The 17652-nt window shown below is 39.4% G+C and overlaps 1 protein-coding gene across 2 annotated transcripts; it reads left to right on the top strand.

Annotated features, from left to right (window-relative positions):
* Positions 1 to 1846: 1846 nt before the first annotated feature.
* On the top strand, positions 1847 to 12691 carry RGS18 (regulator of G protein signaling 18). Of its 2 annotated transcripts, XM_005290682.5 has the most exons (5): positions 1889 to 2273; positions 2961 to 3062; positions 6501 to 6562; positions 8837 to 9003; positions 11666 to 12691. In XM_005290682.5, the coding sequence occupies exons 1-5, from the start codon at positions 2155 to 2157 to the stop codon at positions 11924 to 11926; spliced, it is 711 nt and encodes a 236-aa protein (XP_005290739.1). In that variant the 5' UTR covers positions 1889 to 2154; the 3' UTR covers positions 11927 to 12691. The 2 variants fall into 2 exon arrangements, with proteins under 2 accessions (XP_005290740.1, XP_005290739.1); XM_005290683.5 differs by lacking the exon at positions 2961 to 3062 and having other exon boundaries at positions 1847 to 2273.
* Positions 12692 to 17652: the final 4961 nt, after the last annotated feature.

Here is a 17652-nt window from a genome sequence, read left to right as displayed (position 1 = left end):
CCAGTTCCCACAGCTTTGTTTTCAGGGTAACTGGGCAGTTTGTTCAGTAGGGAAGATGATGGTTGGTGTGATCAAAACAAATATTCTGCTATAAATTAATGATTCAGTGACTATTCAATGACTGGATTTACTATAGAAAATGTTTTTCTTTTTTAATTGGTGTAGAAAAATATCCACTGGTTTTACAAAAAAAATTCCCTCTGATTTATTGCGGGTACTTCATGGTAACAACCTGGTTTAAATAGATCACCCATTTGCCAGGGTTTTGTGTAATTTAAAGAGACTTAAGCAGAACTCACTTTTTTGACAGCATCTGGCTTCCAGGCCAGCTGTCCATGCTGCAGCAAGGCTGAATGCACAACACAGATTTCTTTGTCTGTTTAAAAAAAACCACATTTTCTTAGAAGTGTAAATATTGTACTCACTCCCAAAGGAAGTGATAAAAGCCTCAGAAATTTAAAAGAAGATTGGAAGAGGCACTGGAAAATGTATAGTAGAGAACAAAGTGGGATTGGCAGGAGGATAGATTTGCGGGGTTTAATAGGTCCTTTCCACCTCAAACTTCTGTGATACGATATTGGAATGCTTTGTTCCAGGCTTTTTCCAACATCACATTTTGATCAATCGACTATTTTTTTTCTCTTCTGGTGTTTTCCCGCATGGTAAGCGCAGCAATCCATTTAATTGTATCTGTTTCAAAAACTATTAACGCAATTAGGTGGGATTTTCTATTATGCAGTAAGCAATTAACCAGAACTGCTAATACAGACAGATGTATGGGAAAGGATTGGGATTTTCCAAACTGATTCAATGAAGCAATTGATATAATTATCGGGAATGCAGTTAACTCTGTTCAGCTGTATAAAATTCCAATTCGTGATCTGCCATAAGATTCTATGAGGCTTGCTTTTTTAAAAAAAATCTAATGTATTATAGTGCTTGGATCAAGGGATTGGAAATTGAGTAAGAGCCTTTTATTGCCAGGTAACTAGTTCACACCTGGACCTAGATGTCTAGTTACCAAAATTAGTTTTCTAATCAGTGACTTTGGTGTCCATGTGAAACGGGCCATCTCTAGCTAGCTCCTGAAGGACATGAGTTCACAAAACAGCAAATCACCATCTCAACCCTGTAGTCACTCTCAGCAGAAAAGCCCATGATTGTCTGAGCATGGAGTCTGAACCTACTGCAGAGCCAGCATATGGAAGATTGTGTTGTAGGCTCAACAGAGAATTTCACCTACCCAGGGCTGCCAATATGGCCTTAAACCAAAAATGTCAAATGTAGGTGCCTAATTTTAGGCACCTAAGCTTATATTTAGATACTAAGGGCTGGATTTTTAAAGGTATTTAAGTGATTAGCTCCCATTGATTTCAATGGTAGTTATGTTCCTAAATAGCTTTGAGGACATGGGCCCTCAGGTCCTACTTTTCAAAGAAGCTCAGCATCTGTAGCTTCCGTTGATTTCAATGGGATTTTGAGAGTCTCAACACTTCTGAAAAGTCACCCAAAAATAAAAATCTGTATTTTCAGAGATGCTGAGCAGCTCCAGCTTCTATTGATTTCAATGGGAGTTCTCAGCAACTCTGAGAATGAGGCCACTTTCAGTTAGTAACTAAATTGCATTTTTGTGCCTAGTGTTAGGTCCCAAGATGGAAAATATTGGTCTAGGTTTCTTTAAAAAATTATTCTAGGAGCTTAAGATAATGTCACCTGTTATTTTGTGCAACACGGTGCTTCTCTGCAGACTTGACTTAAAAATAAAAATGAAAGTACTTAGGGGGAAATGATGCTGTCATTTAGCAAAATATCGTGTTCCACAAGCACTAACCATAAACTGCACTGTAGTAATAGCTGTATTTATCCTCATGATCAACAGCCATTTTGCAAATTTGTAATCTCACTTCCCTAAGTGACGGCTGTAAGACAGAACTCTACTTGTGTATGGGCAGCTTTCATTACAGAGGAAGTGGAGAACCCCCTCCTTTCCGCTACCTGTTTAGGACACCTATCAACTACCAATTGAGAAACAACTCAGTCAGATTCTGTGCATGTGTACCCTCCTGAACTGAAACATACAAGGCACAATAGATGGAACTGCTGCAAATAAACTAAGAAGCATTTTAAGATCATTAGAATCCTTGTCAGAGGAAGATGGAGAATCCACTGTTTTTATTTCCCCATCTAAACATTTCCTCTTTGAAGGAGAAGACCTATTGTAAAGCTACAAAATCCACAAATAAAGAGGAGACAAACAAAGAAATCAAGACCAGGTAAGTTCCAAGGTTTTACTGATACTCACAAGTGTTCTATGTAGATAAGGGATTATTATTGCATAGTTGATAAGTGTGAATTTAAGGCACAGTTCTTTTTATTTGTGACAGATATTTGTAAAAATTAATTAACTGCAAGACTGGAAATGTACACAAAATATTCATTTACCAAGGGAATCCTTTTTAAGGGCAAGAATAAGAAGCAAATCAAATAATATATCACGCAAAACAAATAAGAAAGAGGAGTTACTAAGGTGAAGCTTAGAGAAATGATTTTTGAAAATCTGACTAACTTTGATTCATGAAAGTTTCTTTTTAGCAGCTACAACTGATGGGAGGAAAATCATGTTTTCACCCTTTATTAAGAGTGAACAACAGAAGATGTTGACCCACTCTTACAGGTTCATCAGCATGAAACCTATCTTCAAAATAAATGGGAAAAATAAGCCTGAAAATGAAGACTTTCATTACCCTTTGCAAATGCTTCAATATGTAAATGTATGGAAAAATACAAGGAGGAAATTCATTAATCTGCATGACTAATAAAGAGAAATAGCAGCAACATTATTGTAACTGCGTGTATGAGGAAATGATCAGCTATGCTGAGAGAAAAATTAGTCAAAGGGGAACATTTGAAAAAAAAACTTTCACAAAGGTTGCTTTAAAGCTGCTTAAACTCTCTTGCAGGTCAAAGGAAAAAAGAAATAGGCTGAGCCTTCTCCTGCAAAAGGCTGAATTCCATGAAAATGTCAATCTTGAGAAGTTTGAGAACTTGACAAAAGGTTCAAGGTGAGAATTGTAAAATATAAAGAGATTGAAAATTCCTATCAAAAAATGGCCGTCTCTGATTCGGTGCATTTCATCCATGTATCTTTGTACATTCAAGCTTTGCATTGAATAATGCTTTTAAGATCTATGTTATTTTAAAGTTTAGCATAATGCAATGCAAGTTATCTAACCTGGCATACATACAGTATATTTAAAGTTTGCTAACAAAGAGTGTTTTTGCACCCAGTGGGCCAGACTGTGATACTGGTATTCACAGAGAATAGTATTTTAGTCCCCAGTAGTCCCATAGACTTCAAAAGGACTATTTGATGTATAAAGTATTATTCAGAATGAATATGATCATAATCTAATCCCCAGGTTTATTTAACTCTAAGACACATCAAGTTTTCCTCAATTGGGGTGAGGGGGAAAAGGGCAGGGATGAAAGAAAATATACTGGGTACTCTTCATATCACCAATAATTTTCATGTAATCTAGTCCCAGTGGAATTTGTCCTTGTGTACCTAGTGCTTATGGGCCAGTTTATTTTTAGTGTTTATTTTTTATATGTAGTATCAGATAGTCACACTACTATAATATCCAAGCACCTAACAAATCCAAAGAATAAAATCCAGCATATAATCAAATATTCTCCTTTACACACAAGAATTGGTGGGGTGGTTCGTTTGCTAGCTGGATTTGGGTGGATTTGGGATTCTGTTCCCCATCCCCCCTTCATCGTTGGTAGGAGAAGGCTAAGCTGAAAAAGTGAGTTTTGCACTTTATTCAGAGATCCAGGGCCATTCTAATTAACTGCAGAAGTGACCCAGATGCCTAGAAAACTTCTCCTACCACTATTTTAAACTTCCTCCCTTGTGCACCTAAAACCATGCCAAGTCTGTTTATAACAGGATGAGGAATAGTTTCCAAGCCATCTGTAGCTAGAAGGTTGCATTTTAGTAGCCATGATTATGTGGGTAGCGGATCACATTTGGGTATTTAATGTAAAGGGAACTGAGGCATCAAGTCCTCTTAATGATTTATGGACAGAAAACCTCAAGAGAGGGTGATGTCAAAATAGTGGCTGATAGTCTTCTGAAGAGTTTCTCTCTTCCTATAAATAACACTATGTCCTTGCCTAGTTATGGCTCAGCCAACTGCCTCTCATCCATGTGTTGATCTCAGGTAGGGATGACAGAGATGGCATTGTTTCTATTCTATGTGAAGTACAGCTGGTCAAAGTTTTCTAAAATTTCAGAATTTAGATGTGTGTGTGTGAGAGAGAGAGAGAGAGAGAGAGAAATCACCCTTTTGACTAATTGTAGTATAAAGCTGAGTGACATCCTTATATTATTGGCATTTAGTCCACATCTCATTGATTTTAAATAGTATGGGGAGAGAACTTGGTCTTATGGAATTCCACAGCTGAATGGTCTGATGGCCATGAAGACGCCTATCGCTACAAGCCAACTCAACATTTAACCAACCTGCTGCCCTAGAACATGGCAGAGTATAACAGACCTTGGTGTCCATTCTCCTCAGGCCTCTCCTGTGAAAGCACTCATTGCTACTCCAAAGGTTTGACCTAGGTTCACCCAGTGAGTCCTCAGATCTAAATGACTTGTTCCATATCTAAACCAGCAAAAATGTAACCCACCATCTTTTGGCATTACTTGTGTTCTGGAATACATACTTGGTCTAAAGAAGTCTAGTTTATCTTTCACTATTACTAAATCCCTTCAACAGCTATAGCAACTTATATTCCCTCTGCCACAAACTAACATATAGGTCAATTAACTGCAGGTTTTGTATTTCCTACAATTGAAACATTCCTTAAGGGCTCACTTACCTATTTCCTCCATTTTATAATCCCCCCACTTCTTTGGCCTTGCATTCAGTTCTTACAAGACTCCTTTCTTCAGTGCTTGCATCTCTTAAGAACTATTCAGCTCTTTCTATCTAAAAATTACATAATTAGTTGCAACGACTTGCTCTAGGAAGATGAGTAATATTTAAGACAAATCTTCGTTTCAGTTTTCTCAAGAACAAAGTGGTCATTACCCTAAATTCCTTCCCAATGTGACAGGAATTTCACTTCATCCAGTCTTTCTGAATCCACACAATTTGCCAGGGAAGCCAGACCACATAAACTAGTATTAAAGAGATTAAAGTTAGAAAAGGATCAAGCAATTTTGGAAGCCATCTCAGTTTTTCACAGCATTTGGGACCAGGTCAAAAGAAGTTCAAACTTTATTCTCTATTGGGAAGAAATTGGATCCAGTTCAGTGCTGTAGTGGTAAAAAAAGAAAGGGGGGTAAACTAACCTAAATTAAATTCCATAGTCCCCAAATGAGAAGTGGGTAAACTCAGTTTATCTAAGTTACTCTTGATTACACTATTGGTCCCAAGGCACAGGACTGGGAGTCAGGAGCCCTGATCTGGTTCTATTTCCAGCTCTACCACTAACCTACTGTGTGACTTCAGGCAAGTTACTCCGTCTTTTCATGCCTCAGTTTTCCCATCTGGGGATAATGAGACCTATTTTAATTTGTACATGCTTTTAGCTCTGCAGAGGAAAACTGCTAAGTGATATGTAAGTATATTATTCATAAATTGACTAAATATATTGATGTCCAGATTCAGACTTCGGACCAGATCAGAGTCCTGGTACAATATCACCTCAGAACCCACTCCATTTCTTAAAAAAAAAAAAAAACAACAACAACCTAGCTGTTTGTTCAGGGTTAATCTATAAAGTGTTACAAAAGTAATTTTACGAACGTTTTTATCAAGAGATGTGAAATAGTTTTTCTTTATTGTCCTAAACAGTGGAAACTTTGAGATCAATGAAGAATACATGCAGCTTGACATATTCGATAAAGAATACATGGAGTTTTATAAAAAGAACGCAGTCTCTCAAAATAACATGACATTTGAAAAATGTTTGTGGTAAACAAACCAGGCTACGTGTGTTATTACCTTATGAGACTAGTGCCTTTACCATGCTGTGGTGACTTTGTTTTCAAACTGTTGAATTTCCTGTATTCTGTTAAAAATAGACAGTGGTAACATAGCCTCAGACAGACTGCAATCAAAACCACATCTCTGCAAGAGTACATCAGTTTAGCTACTAAGCAGTTCTGTTTTCAAAGTAAAAAAGTAGTTGACCTGGTTCGCTTATGATCTTTACCCTTGCATGATGTAAATTTTCCTTAAAGATTTGGAGCACGATGCTCTGCTTTAAACATTTTCTCTAACAAGTGTTATTCCAATAGGCAAAACATCAACCAAATGCTTTTGAAGTCTCTAGCGGAAAGAGCTTCTTTTGTAAAGTAATCTAATCAGACACCTTGTGCAATAAGACAAAGTGAGAGAAATAGCAGGTAATATATATTACAATAGCTTCATAAATACACAAAACACACACTTAATCAGAAACACTTTTTGTGTCTTGTACAGTGTGACCCCTGAAGAAGCAGTGAGATGGGGTGAATCCTTTGACAAACTGCTTTCCCAGAAAGGTGAGTAGTGTTTTCCTCACCCTATTTCTTGATGGAAAATAACACAATGTAGGTGCACAATTAAATACACTTGGCAGTTATCTACATTCATTGTGATAGATCATTTATAGTAGTATGAGTTTTCACTCTGCTTGTGTGCTTAGGCAGAACCATGCCGTCAACTACGGAAAATAAAGAATTGATTTGTAACTTTAAGTTTGATTTTTCATTCAACAAGAGCAATGTAACCATAAGAGATACAATGAAGGGTTCCTTCAATAAACAGAAAAAAGGTAATAAGATATAATTAAAATATCATTTGGTAAGGAATAATGAGCTACTTATTAATGAATATTTAATAATAATGAATACTTATGGACTACTTAGATAAAATTATTTCCATTGTGATACTGGAACTGATTATTTAGAAAAATATGCACTGAAATTAACAAAGGTCTGTCTTTTCGACTCTGGACTATATTTTTAGAGTTAACCCAGAAGGATCACTATGCTACAATGAGCTGACAATTGATTGAAAGTGGGTTAAAGTCTGCTAGTAACAATATCACCTGCTATTTTGCCTCTCCCCAAAGTAAAACATAAATGTATCCCAGTCCTGATGGGAGCACACTTTATAAAGATTACATAATGTTTCTTTCTTTTTGCTTGAAGTATTAGACCTAGTTTTGTGCTAAAATGTCTTGTTATGGTTATTTGTATACTGTGGATTACTAGCCATGTATGGGGCATGGAGACTATTAAACTCAATTTACAATGCAAATACATTCATGTAGCAAAATGGTTCTGAATTTTTATCAGAATTAAAACCTGAGAACATGCAAAGTATCTAAGCTTGGGTGAAAACTCAGAGTGATCAGTATTACAGCAGTGTATCACTTTGGGTTTCATCCTGCTGTCTGTACTCAGTCCAACAGCCCACTGACATCAATGGAGATTTTGTCTAAGGACCACAGCTGGGTGAAATATTCATTAAGGAAAGATTTTTCCTAGTGAAATAACTTTTCGGGTTAACATCAGCAAAAGGGGAGTCACTGGTTCTAGTGAGCAGCCAATCCTTATTTTAAGCTCATGGGTAAACCACTCAAGTACTCTGTTAATCTCAGGATAGCAGAAAAAGGTAGTGGATTTCAGAATGCCAGGAAGTCTGGAAATGTCAGGCAATTAATATAGGATCATCATTGGTGGTGACACCTGCAGTGCACACCTTCAAGGAGGTATATCATCTAGGACCATTGTAGCTGGAGTTTGAATGGTTTCAAGTCATTTTAAAGTAAGTGGTCAAAAGTCAAATAGATGCTTGGAGAATTTTGCCACATACATGAATTTTACTGGATAAGGCACCATGAGGCATATTTAGACTATAATGGAGGTGTAGAAAGCAAAGATTTGTCCACAGATTTGACAGGCCATGCCGGACATGACCAAAGTGTTAATACCAATGTTTACATCAAATGACATCTTTCATTGCAACATTGCTCATGGAGGGCAAGAACAAAGGCCCAGGGATGTATATAGACAAAATAGACAAAAGTGGTCAGCCACCCATGACACACATAATTGCCTAATGCCTGAAACTCAAGTTACTGATAAAAGGCTTGTTTCTTTTCCTCCTTTTAAAGATAAATTCTGTACATAGCAAAAATGAGTCTTCCAGTATAGTGGTGACCATTACAATTATAATTATATGCAAAGAAAATTGTAAAGGTTCTATTTACATTACCTTTTAAACTATCTTCTGAATTGGGCTCATTTCTGGGAAACAACCTATTTGTGAATACAATCAAGATTTAAATGGCATTTGAGGCATCCTAAGTCTGATTTGGAAGCAAAACTCAGGCCAAAATGGTCAATAATGGTCACATTTTTGGGTGCCTCTGTTTTTTGAGTGCTCAACTTGTGACCACGTATGGTCTATTTTTTAAAGATTCTGAGCATCCATAGTTGCTACTGAGATCAAGTGGAGGTGTGTGGGTCAGTATCTTTGAAAATTAGGCCCTGTGTGTCCCAAAAGGGACATCCAAAATCAGAGACCATATTTAAAATTTATGCCTAAAGCCTGATATCATTTCCTCTGGACTGACTATAAACAATTAAATTGCACTTATTTTGTGATGTAAAAGAAAAGTCCATAATGTGAAGTTACAGAATAGTACAAGATGAGACCAAACATGTGTTGTTACATAATTTAAATAGAGGAACTATGTTCTAGTGTCTAAGAGGGATGGTCTTTTAATGCTTCCGTGAATTAAAGCCATGCAATGTTCCCTTTTATAGCTGGTCTGGATGCCTTTACAAGGTTTCTAAAAACTGAGTTCAGCGAGGAGAACATTGAGTTTTGGACAGCCTGTGAGGATTATAAGAAGAACAGAGCATCTCATCAACTTCTTCCTAAAGCCAAGACAATTTATGAGACATTCATAAGGAAAGATGCTCCAAAAGAGGTACAGTAAAAACTGAAGATATACAGTGCTTGATACAAGCTGCCTCTGATAGAATCTGCCTTTCATAAATGCATACACAGAAACATCATCCATTCAGCCATGAAGGTCAACATTTGATGAAGTTGCAGCAGTTTATCATGTGTACCTTGCCACCGGAATGCTGCATCTTAAATATCAAATCACTGCTTTGGAAAGAAGTATGGGACCCAAGTCCCACAGAACTTTCTCGTTCTCTCTCCCCTCACCCTGCCCCCATGTTATTCTTTTAACCCCACAAAAAAGAGAGTAGGTGTAAATATGTCATGCTAGTCAAAGGAATTTTCAAACTTCTCATTGCTATATATAAACACCTGATTTAACATCATGTTGAGTAAATTTAAGATCTGTTGTCATAATAATGCACACACCCAATAGTAACAGTCATTTGTCAAACAGTGTTTGTATACATTTAACTCTGCTTCCAGAACAGTAGAATTATTCTCTGTCTGCTAAACCAGCATTACAGATCAAATTATTATATTGCTGAGATTTCAGAGGATTTCTTAAATATGCCAAATGAATAAAAGAAATCAATAAATTAAACATATCCTTCAAGGTAATCATTATAACATTTTAAGCAGAGAAAAGACTTGATTGGCATAGGGTTGCGATTTTTTTTTTAGTTTTATTTTTTCTGACGGAATCTCTGAGTGATGAGTTTATAGTATGGTATGTTATAGACAAACACATACACGATACATTGGGACTCATTCTCATTTACACTGCTTTGGAAGTGGATGCAAATTATATTAAACTGTCGGAGTGTTGTAAAGTGTCCTTCGTGTAAATAAATACAATAATTATTTTCCCCTGCACTAGCAGGAGGCTGGACTGACTGGCAGATGATAAACTCCCACTAAAGTCAATGAGGGTTTGGCTGAGTAATGACTAGAAGATGAGGCCCCTAATAGTCCTTTTGCATCTCTATTACCTATAATTCTATATAACAGATTAAGAATAGGTGGATTGCCTGTGCTCCTATTTTCTGTGTTCTTTTCTTATTGTTGGTAGAGGAAATGTTAAATGTTGGCAAATCTAAAAAATCATCTGCTGATGTAGTGCAGAAAAAAGTATCACTGCTCAGTCCAAGGAAGTGACTTAAAAATGGTACAAATTAGGCTCTTAATTCCCTCTGTGTGACCTTGGGGTTTACCACTACTCCTGCCAAGGCAGAGAGCCTATTTGTTTGGTCTACTCTCAAAGAGTAATGGCCCCGTCCTATGAGATGCTGAGTGGTTTCAGTAACCTTTTACATTCTATCATGCGGCACCTTGCAGGATCGGGCCCTGCGTGAATACGAGGAGTTTTGAATTTTCTGAAGAGGAATACTATTTTGCCAGTGTGCCATTCTACCAACCGTTTGGGTGGACACCAAGCTATAGCATGAACTATTGATACAGCATCGCTAAAAGCTCCCTTCATTTTATATATTGTTCATAGGTTATCTTGCTACACTGATGACCTGTAAGGGATGAACAGGGAAGAAGGAACCTAGAGCACAGATGGTGGAAATCACACATTGCCTGATAGTGTCATATAGACCAGTTCACTGATATGCTGTTACTGTGATACCAGCAAAGATGGTATTGTTCTCCGCTATACCATCCCTTAGGTGTTGGGCCCTGTGTATCCTCTTGTCATGCTTCAACCCAGCTGTTGAGATCAGCTGGGATGCTCAAGCTGATGGTCTGTAGATTTGTTCATCGGTGTGTTGAGAACTCTCTCATTAAAGAGCCTTCAACTTTGGAACGTGTTTGCCCCAACAGAAACTAAGTTTACTGTCCAGCAGGGCATGTTAAAAGGGCCTTTTCTGAGAAGATAGGTAGGAAAGGTCTGAACATTTGGGGACTCAGTCGTTTATCATTAATTGATTTTCAGTTTTCACATACAAACTACGTGTTGTTATATTTTTGTAAATGCACCAAGAGGAATTTGAAAAATATAAAATAAATACGTTATAAAAGACATTCTTGAAGCTGTATGGAATTTACTAATTTCTAAATTATGTGCGGTATATACCACTATTGTGGATCTAAATATAAGCCTTGTATTAAACCACCACTCCATGAGAATAGCCAATGATAGTATATAATTGTATTTAAGCTGTAACTGAAAAGCTCTGGGATATGCCTTTTTTCCCTTTCAAAGTAGCCAAAAATCCATTAGAAAATAATTTTGCTGCACACTTTAATCATTAGAATATTCTATCCTTCCTGTTACTAAGATGCTCTACAGAAATGAAAGCTTAAAACAGTATCTGGTCAATTCAGATGATATAGAGCTTTGAGCCAGCAAGACTGAGTGTCCTTGATTCCTGTTGGCTTCAGTGGGAATTCAGATACCTCAGTACTTTGCAGGACTGGGCACAAAATCTCCCTGTGCCAGTGTCAGCAGAAAATGTACAGTGGATACCATTAGAAAGTCAGCTCTAATGAAAAGGTAGAGATCTGTGGTGATTCTTTGGTAGCAGTTAACAAATGCTGACTCAGTAGATTTCACAATACTTATATCCAATTTAAAGTATGTTTAGTAGAAAGTGGTTTTCCCAAGTTAAGTATTATTGTTATAAATGACCATATATAAAATGAATTAATGTACTGCATGCTTTTTTGGCCTTTTCCAGGTTAACCTTGACTTTCACACGAAAGAAGTCACCGCTCAGAACATTACTCACCCTACACTTGACAGCTTTGATGCAGCACAGGCCAAAGTCTACAGGCTGATGGAACAAGACAGTTACCCCCGCTTCCTGAAATCTGACATTTATTTAGACCTGATTAAAGGAAGGCAGCACTCTGGCCATCCTGCTCTTAGAAGGCGATCACGCTCTTTTACCGTCAATGAATTCCAGGATGTGCAATCAGACTTTACCATTTGGTTATAAAGAAATTTAACCTCCTTGGATTCTAACTAAAATGTAGCAAATTACAATACACAGCATCCTAATCACAAACCTTCAGCTGGTGTAAATGGCCGTAGATCCATTGGCTTCAATGGTGTTACATCTATTTATCCCACTGAAGGACCTGGCTCAGAAAGCTGTAGTCAGTGATTAATTTAACTTATTGTAAAGAGATATGCAGCATATTGGCAAGATGTCTTAGATGTAATGTATTCAGACAAGATATTATGCCTTTTAAACTCAACTAGGAGAATGTATGAATTCTTTCCACAAAAACATATTTGACAGTGAGAACTTTAAACTTTATCTAAAAATACTGTTTTTAAAAAAATGTACAAAATTCATCCTTCCTCCTGGGTCCATCATGTTTAGAAAACACATTGTTGTCACCATCAAAGTCTTTACACTTATCATTTGCACATAATTAATGTTACTGCAATAGTTCCTACACTAAGCACAGGTTTTTATACCACAAGCACACAGAAACATTAATTAAGCAAAAGGTAAAAATGTCATTATTTTTAACTTCAGCCACTATATAACTTTTACTACTGCTTATTTTAAGAGGTACATAGGAAAATGTCTATTTAATTAATTTTATAGTACTACATTTTATGGTATTTTCTTATTCCATTTCTCTGTTCTATCTATTTAAATTAAGCTGTATAGTTTAGCCTTTGCACTCAAATATTTGTATTATATTATTTGCAGCTAAATGAATAGTAATAAAGGGACAAGACTAAGCAATTTAGTATGTCTTTGTGTCATTAAATACCAGTCGAATGAACTTTTAATTTGCCATTCATTTGTAAATTTTGTATCATCCCAGCTTGTCTGCTAAACTTTGAGGGACAAATTCTGGCAATCTTTGGGATAACACCCAAGTGGGGATATGCTATAACTGTAAGGTAAGTGACGTACAGGCCTCCATTCAACAAAGCACTTAAGCTCATATTAAGCACTTTAATGGGTCTTACGCACATATGTTTAAGGATGTGCTTAAGTGTTTTGTTGAATCGGGGACAGAAGCAGGATTCATTTGTACAGAATGTAGGTGAGTGTTACTGATCATGGGCTTATAGCACTTTTTTCCCAAACACTTGCTCCCTAACCATTCTGTTCCACTTGGTGTTTTCCCCTTTACTGGAGAAGTTCTCTGGGAGACAGCACTTCTCAGAATTAGACCCAGAACATCTTTCACTGGGTCTCCCTTGCTGTATCGAGCTTCTGGTTCTGCCACGGTAATTCCTATTATGTGCAAAATTTTCCCACTCATTCAAAATCTTTATTAAACCAAGTAAACTCCCTTTGGGGAAAAGTCTTCATTTATAATAGGGACCTGGGCAAGGTGTCTCAGTACTGCTTTGCATGACTTGCTGCAGTGGTAACTGGCAGCCTAGGATGAGTAGTAGGCAACCTTCTTCTCCGATTCTGCAAACATGCACACACACATAAATAATATAGAGACATAAGTAGTGCCATTGAAATGGAGGGAAAAGAGAATGAACCAAATGTGATGGATGTTAGCCATGTTGCTTAATGCACTAATGGAAGCCACTCAAGTCCTATGATGATAAGGGGTATAAGAACCTATATAGAACAGAATAGAACCACTTGCTTCCAAGTTGTAATGGGCCTACTCACATCTCTAAAGTTACTCATCTGTGTAAGTGCTTGTAGGTTCAGAGCCTTGGCTAGCATAAGATGAGGGCACATTACAAAAATAAAATAAATGGCCAATGGACAGATTCCTAATGAAAAATTATACTGATCTACTATAGTAAGGAGCTCCTTTGAGGAGACAAGAAAAGTTTTTGCAAGGCTAGTATGTCAGGGAATGACAGTGAAACCACTTTAATCAGTTGTCATTGAGAAATAAGACCAGATGTTCACAGAGCCCATGGGCTAGTAAGTGGTAAAGATCTCATTTTCAAAGGCATTTCAATGGGAGTTAGGTGCTCAAACTGCTTAGGCACTTTTGAAAATCCCACTAGGAACCTAGCTGCATCTTTAGGTGCTTAACACCTTTGTAAATCTGCCCCTAAATTCCTATGCCTTTTATTTTGAAGGGGGTAATCTTAAGAATAACAGTCAAGTCTTGTCTGAGGTTGAGTAGGAGATCTTGATGGGGGTGCAGTTTCACTTGTTAAATTAGGTCATTTGTTTAATATATTCTCTACAGGGAAACGAGAGGAGGAAGGGAGAGTTTGCTTTTTAAAATCTTTATTATTCAAGTCATCCTCACAGCCCCATCATTGGCATGTGTCAAGCCTTTTTTTGATTGGAGAATTCTGGTGAATATATCTTGAAGCACAGGGCAATTCTTAAAATATTAAACATTGTTTTAGTTTAATAATTCAGTGACCACAGGATTTAATAAATGTGTGTGACTGGAATAATCAATCACCTTTCATGGAATTTAAGCTCCCCCGCGCTGCCCCCAGCTTCCATCTTTTTAGTAACCAATCTGTAGTGAGGCAGGGTGGCATCCCGAGGACCCAGAGTGGTAGGGCCCCCGCACTGAGCCACTACACAATCAAAGAGAAAAGGAGCAATTCTTGGTGATAGTTCTTTATGTTAATTACCAACGTAGGGTATATACAAGCTCTACAGCCAAAAATCTCACATTATCCACTCAGTAACTTTGTACCAAAATGAAAAATGATCCATTTAAAAGCTGGCAGGATGTAGCTTAATGACAGGCTTTCTATGCATAAAATGCTAATTATTGGACTTGGTAGTTATGGGTCAAAGTAACAAAGTTCAACACACACCCCGCCCCGCATCCAGATCCAAAATTTCCCAAGGTTTGCAGATGTTCAACACTCAGGTTTTAATTGAGGCCTGTCTCTAAGGCCCCATCTACACTGGCAAGTTTCTGCGCTGTAACTCCCGAGGCGTACACTCTGCCAAGCCCACTTAATGCACAGAAACTGCACAGTTGTAGTGCTCTAAAAAAAACCACCCCGATGAGAGGCCTAGAGCTTTCTGCGCTGGGGCTACAGTGCTGCGGTGCCAGTGTAGACACCATGGCGATTACAGCACTGCAACTGGCCTCTGGGAGGTGTTCCACAATTCCTGTTCTTACCTCTTTGGTCATCAGTTTGAACTGTACTGCCCTGTCCTCAGGTGACCAACCGTCAACCCTACCCCATACATTCTTTCGCAAATTTGAAAGTCCCCTTCCTGTTTGCTCGGTGATGCATGCAGTGGTCTCAGCGCATCTTTCCAGGTAGCCATGCCTGCTCCACACACCAGGCGATCCCCCGCTTGGAGCAATGCCGAGCTGCTGGACCTCATCGGCATTTGGGGAGAGGAGGCAGTGCTGTCCCAGCTGCGCTCCAGCCAATTAAGATACCTAGAGACAGATTTCACGATGCATGATAGAAAAGGGCCATGACTGGGACACATTGCAGTGTAGGGTAAAAGTGAAGGAGCTGCAGAACATCTACCACAAGGCCTGGGAGTCAAACCGCTGCTCCGGTACTGCACCCACGACCTGCCAGTTCTAAAAAGAGCTGGACGCGATATTCGGTGGAGATCCCACCTCCACTACAAAGTCCTCTGTGGATACTTCGTTGGCTCATGTGCCAGTCAAGAGTGGACTGAGCCAGGAGGAGGAAATCTTGGATGAAGAGGGGGAGGGGGACCCAGATGCAGAGGATGACTCGAAGACCAGAAATGCATACAGCAAGGAGCTCTTTTTTTCTCCAAAGGAGCCTAGCCAGTCACAGCAGCCAGATCTTGGCAAACCGCAAACAGGAGAGGTGGCCCCTGGTAAGTGGATCTGATTTTGTGAATTGCTGAAGCTATTTTTGGGGGGCTGGAGGGTTGCAGAAAGCAGGCTTGTCTCCCACCACATGTCTATTCTGAGCAGCAGAACAGGCTGTTGACTCCCTCACTCCCTCAGAGATCCCTCTCTCGTAGAGATACTGGGCAATGCACTGCCTCAGGTTCCTCGGCAGAGCTGCTTTGTTTCTTGCCCCATTAATGGTAACTTTCCCGTGCCACTGTGGAATCACAGGGGGAGAGGGAGCAAGGACCATTGCTGCACACAGGTGAGCCACCTAGGGGCCAGGGTGGAAGCCGCAGGCTTAGAGAAGACCCTCCCTTGATTCCCTGCTCACCCTCAGTAGTGAGATATCTTCCATAATGATCACATCCTGTGGAAAGTGTGGGGACAGGAATGATTATCAAGCCTCCCTACAGTGCTTGCTCTCCCCAAGAGCCATGTGCCCAGGGTATAGCCCAGGGTGAATCACTTCGGGAAAAGTGATTCACACTGCCCCGCGGCTACTCACCATTTTGGGGGTCTTGTGGCTGATGTGTGCATGCCCGGGGTCAGCCAGTTAATGACAGGTGTGTGAGTACTGGTTGTGTTTTAAAGCACTGAATCAGTGTTGTCTGTGTTGCAAACAGTACTGCTTGTGTAAAATGTTGCATTTAAACTTCACAGAAATGACTTTGGGAGGCCAGCCTCCCTTAGCAGCAGCAGAACGGCTGTGCAGAATTAGAAAGCAGCCACAAAGAACTAAGGAGGACTTTCTCCGTGAGGTTATGATGCACTCCACCACTGAGAAACAGGAATTGAAGGAGTGGCAGGACAGTGAGAAGAAGGACCGAAAGGAGAATGCGGCATGCCAGAATGAAGCCAGGGAATAGGTCTTAAACATTATAGAGTGCCAAACGGACACATTCCAGGCAATTCTAGCTCTTCAAACCGAGCAGCTCTGTGCCAGCCCTTCCCTGCAGCCGCTGTCACAAAACTCTTTCCCATGCGCTCCCTCCCCCCCACACACACACTGTTATCAACCTCCTGGCTCCACTCTCTACCCACAGCATTCCACTCCTCCCTCCTCACAGTCCAGCACTGTGGACTCCCACTATCCACTGCACTCAACACCCATCCCTCTGCAGTTTGGCCCTGCTGAAGTACAGCACCCACTGCATTGTACTGCAAAGGAGAAGGTTGGGTATGATCCCTTGACATACACAAATCTGTAGCCGTCCCGGGACACATCCTCCTCTGGAGATCTTATCTTACCCCTCCCTGATGATGTATTTTTGTCATTTGACTCTCTCCTCTGGTTGTTGTCTTTCAATAAAAGAATCGTGTTAGTTTGGAAGCAATCTTGATTCTATTATTTGAAAGCAAACAAATCCCTGCAAAGCAACATGCAATTATGTAAACCCTATTATTGATCATGTGCACCAGTCACCTCCTACCATTACAATCATTGCAATCCTGAGCACAGCAACAAATATTAGTGTCTTTCAGCTTCAAATTGCTGCCTCAAGGTATCCCTGATCCTTATGGCCCCGCACTGTGCCCCTCTAATAGCCTTGGTCTCTGGCTGTTCAAACTCAACTGAGCCTCTGCGGTCCATCCCTGAGTGAAGCTTTCACCCTTCCCTTCTCAAATATTATGGAGCGTACAGCATGCAGCAATAAGCATAGAACTATTGTCATCGGCCACGTCCAGCTTTCCATACAGGCATTGCCAGCGGGCTTTTAAACAGCCAGATGCACACTCGGTCATTCTGCACATGCTCAGCCTGTTGTTGAACCACCCTTTGCTGCTGTCAAGTTGCCCCGTGTATGACTTCATAAGCCACGGAATTAAGGGGTAGGTGAGTCTCCCAGGATCACAATGGGCATTTTGACTTCCCTTACAGTGATCTTCTGGTCCAGGAAGAAAGTCCCTGCTT

Source organism: Chrysemys picta, chromosome 8 (assembly GCF_011386835.1).
Source record: "Chrysemys picta bellii isolate R12L10 chromosome 8, ASM1138683v2, whole genome shotgun sequence".
Lineage (NCBI taxonomy): Eukaryota > Metazoa > Chordata > Testudines > Emydidae > Chrysemys > Chrysemys picta.
The sequence above is the reverse complement of the archived record's forward strand: the minus strand, read 5'-3'. Positions and strand labels throughout refer to the sequence as shown.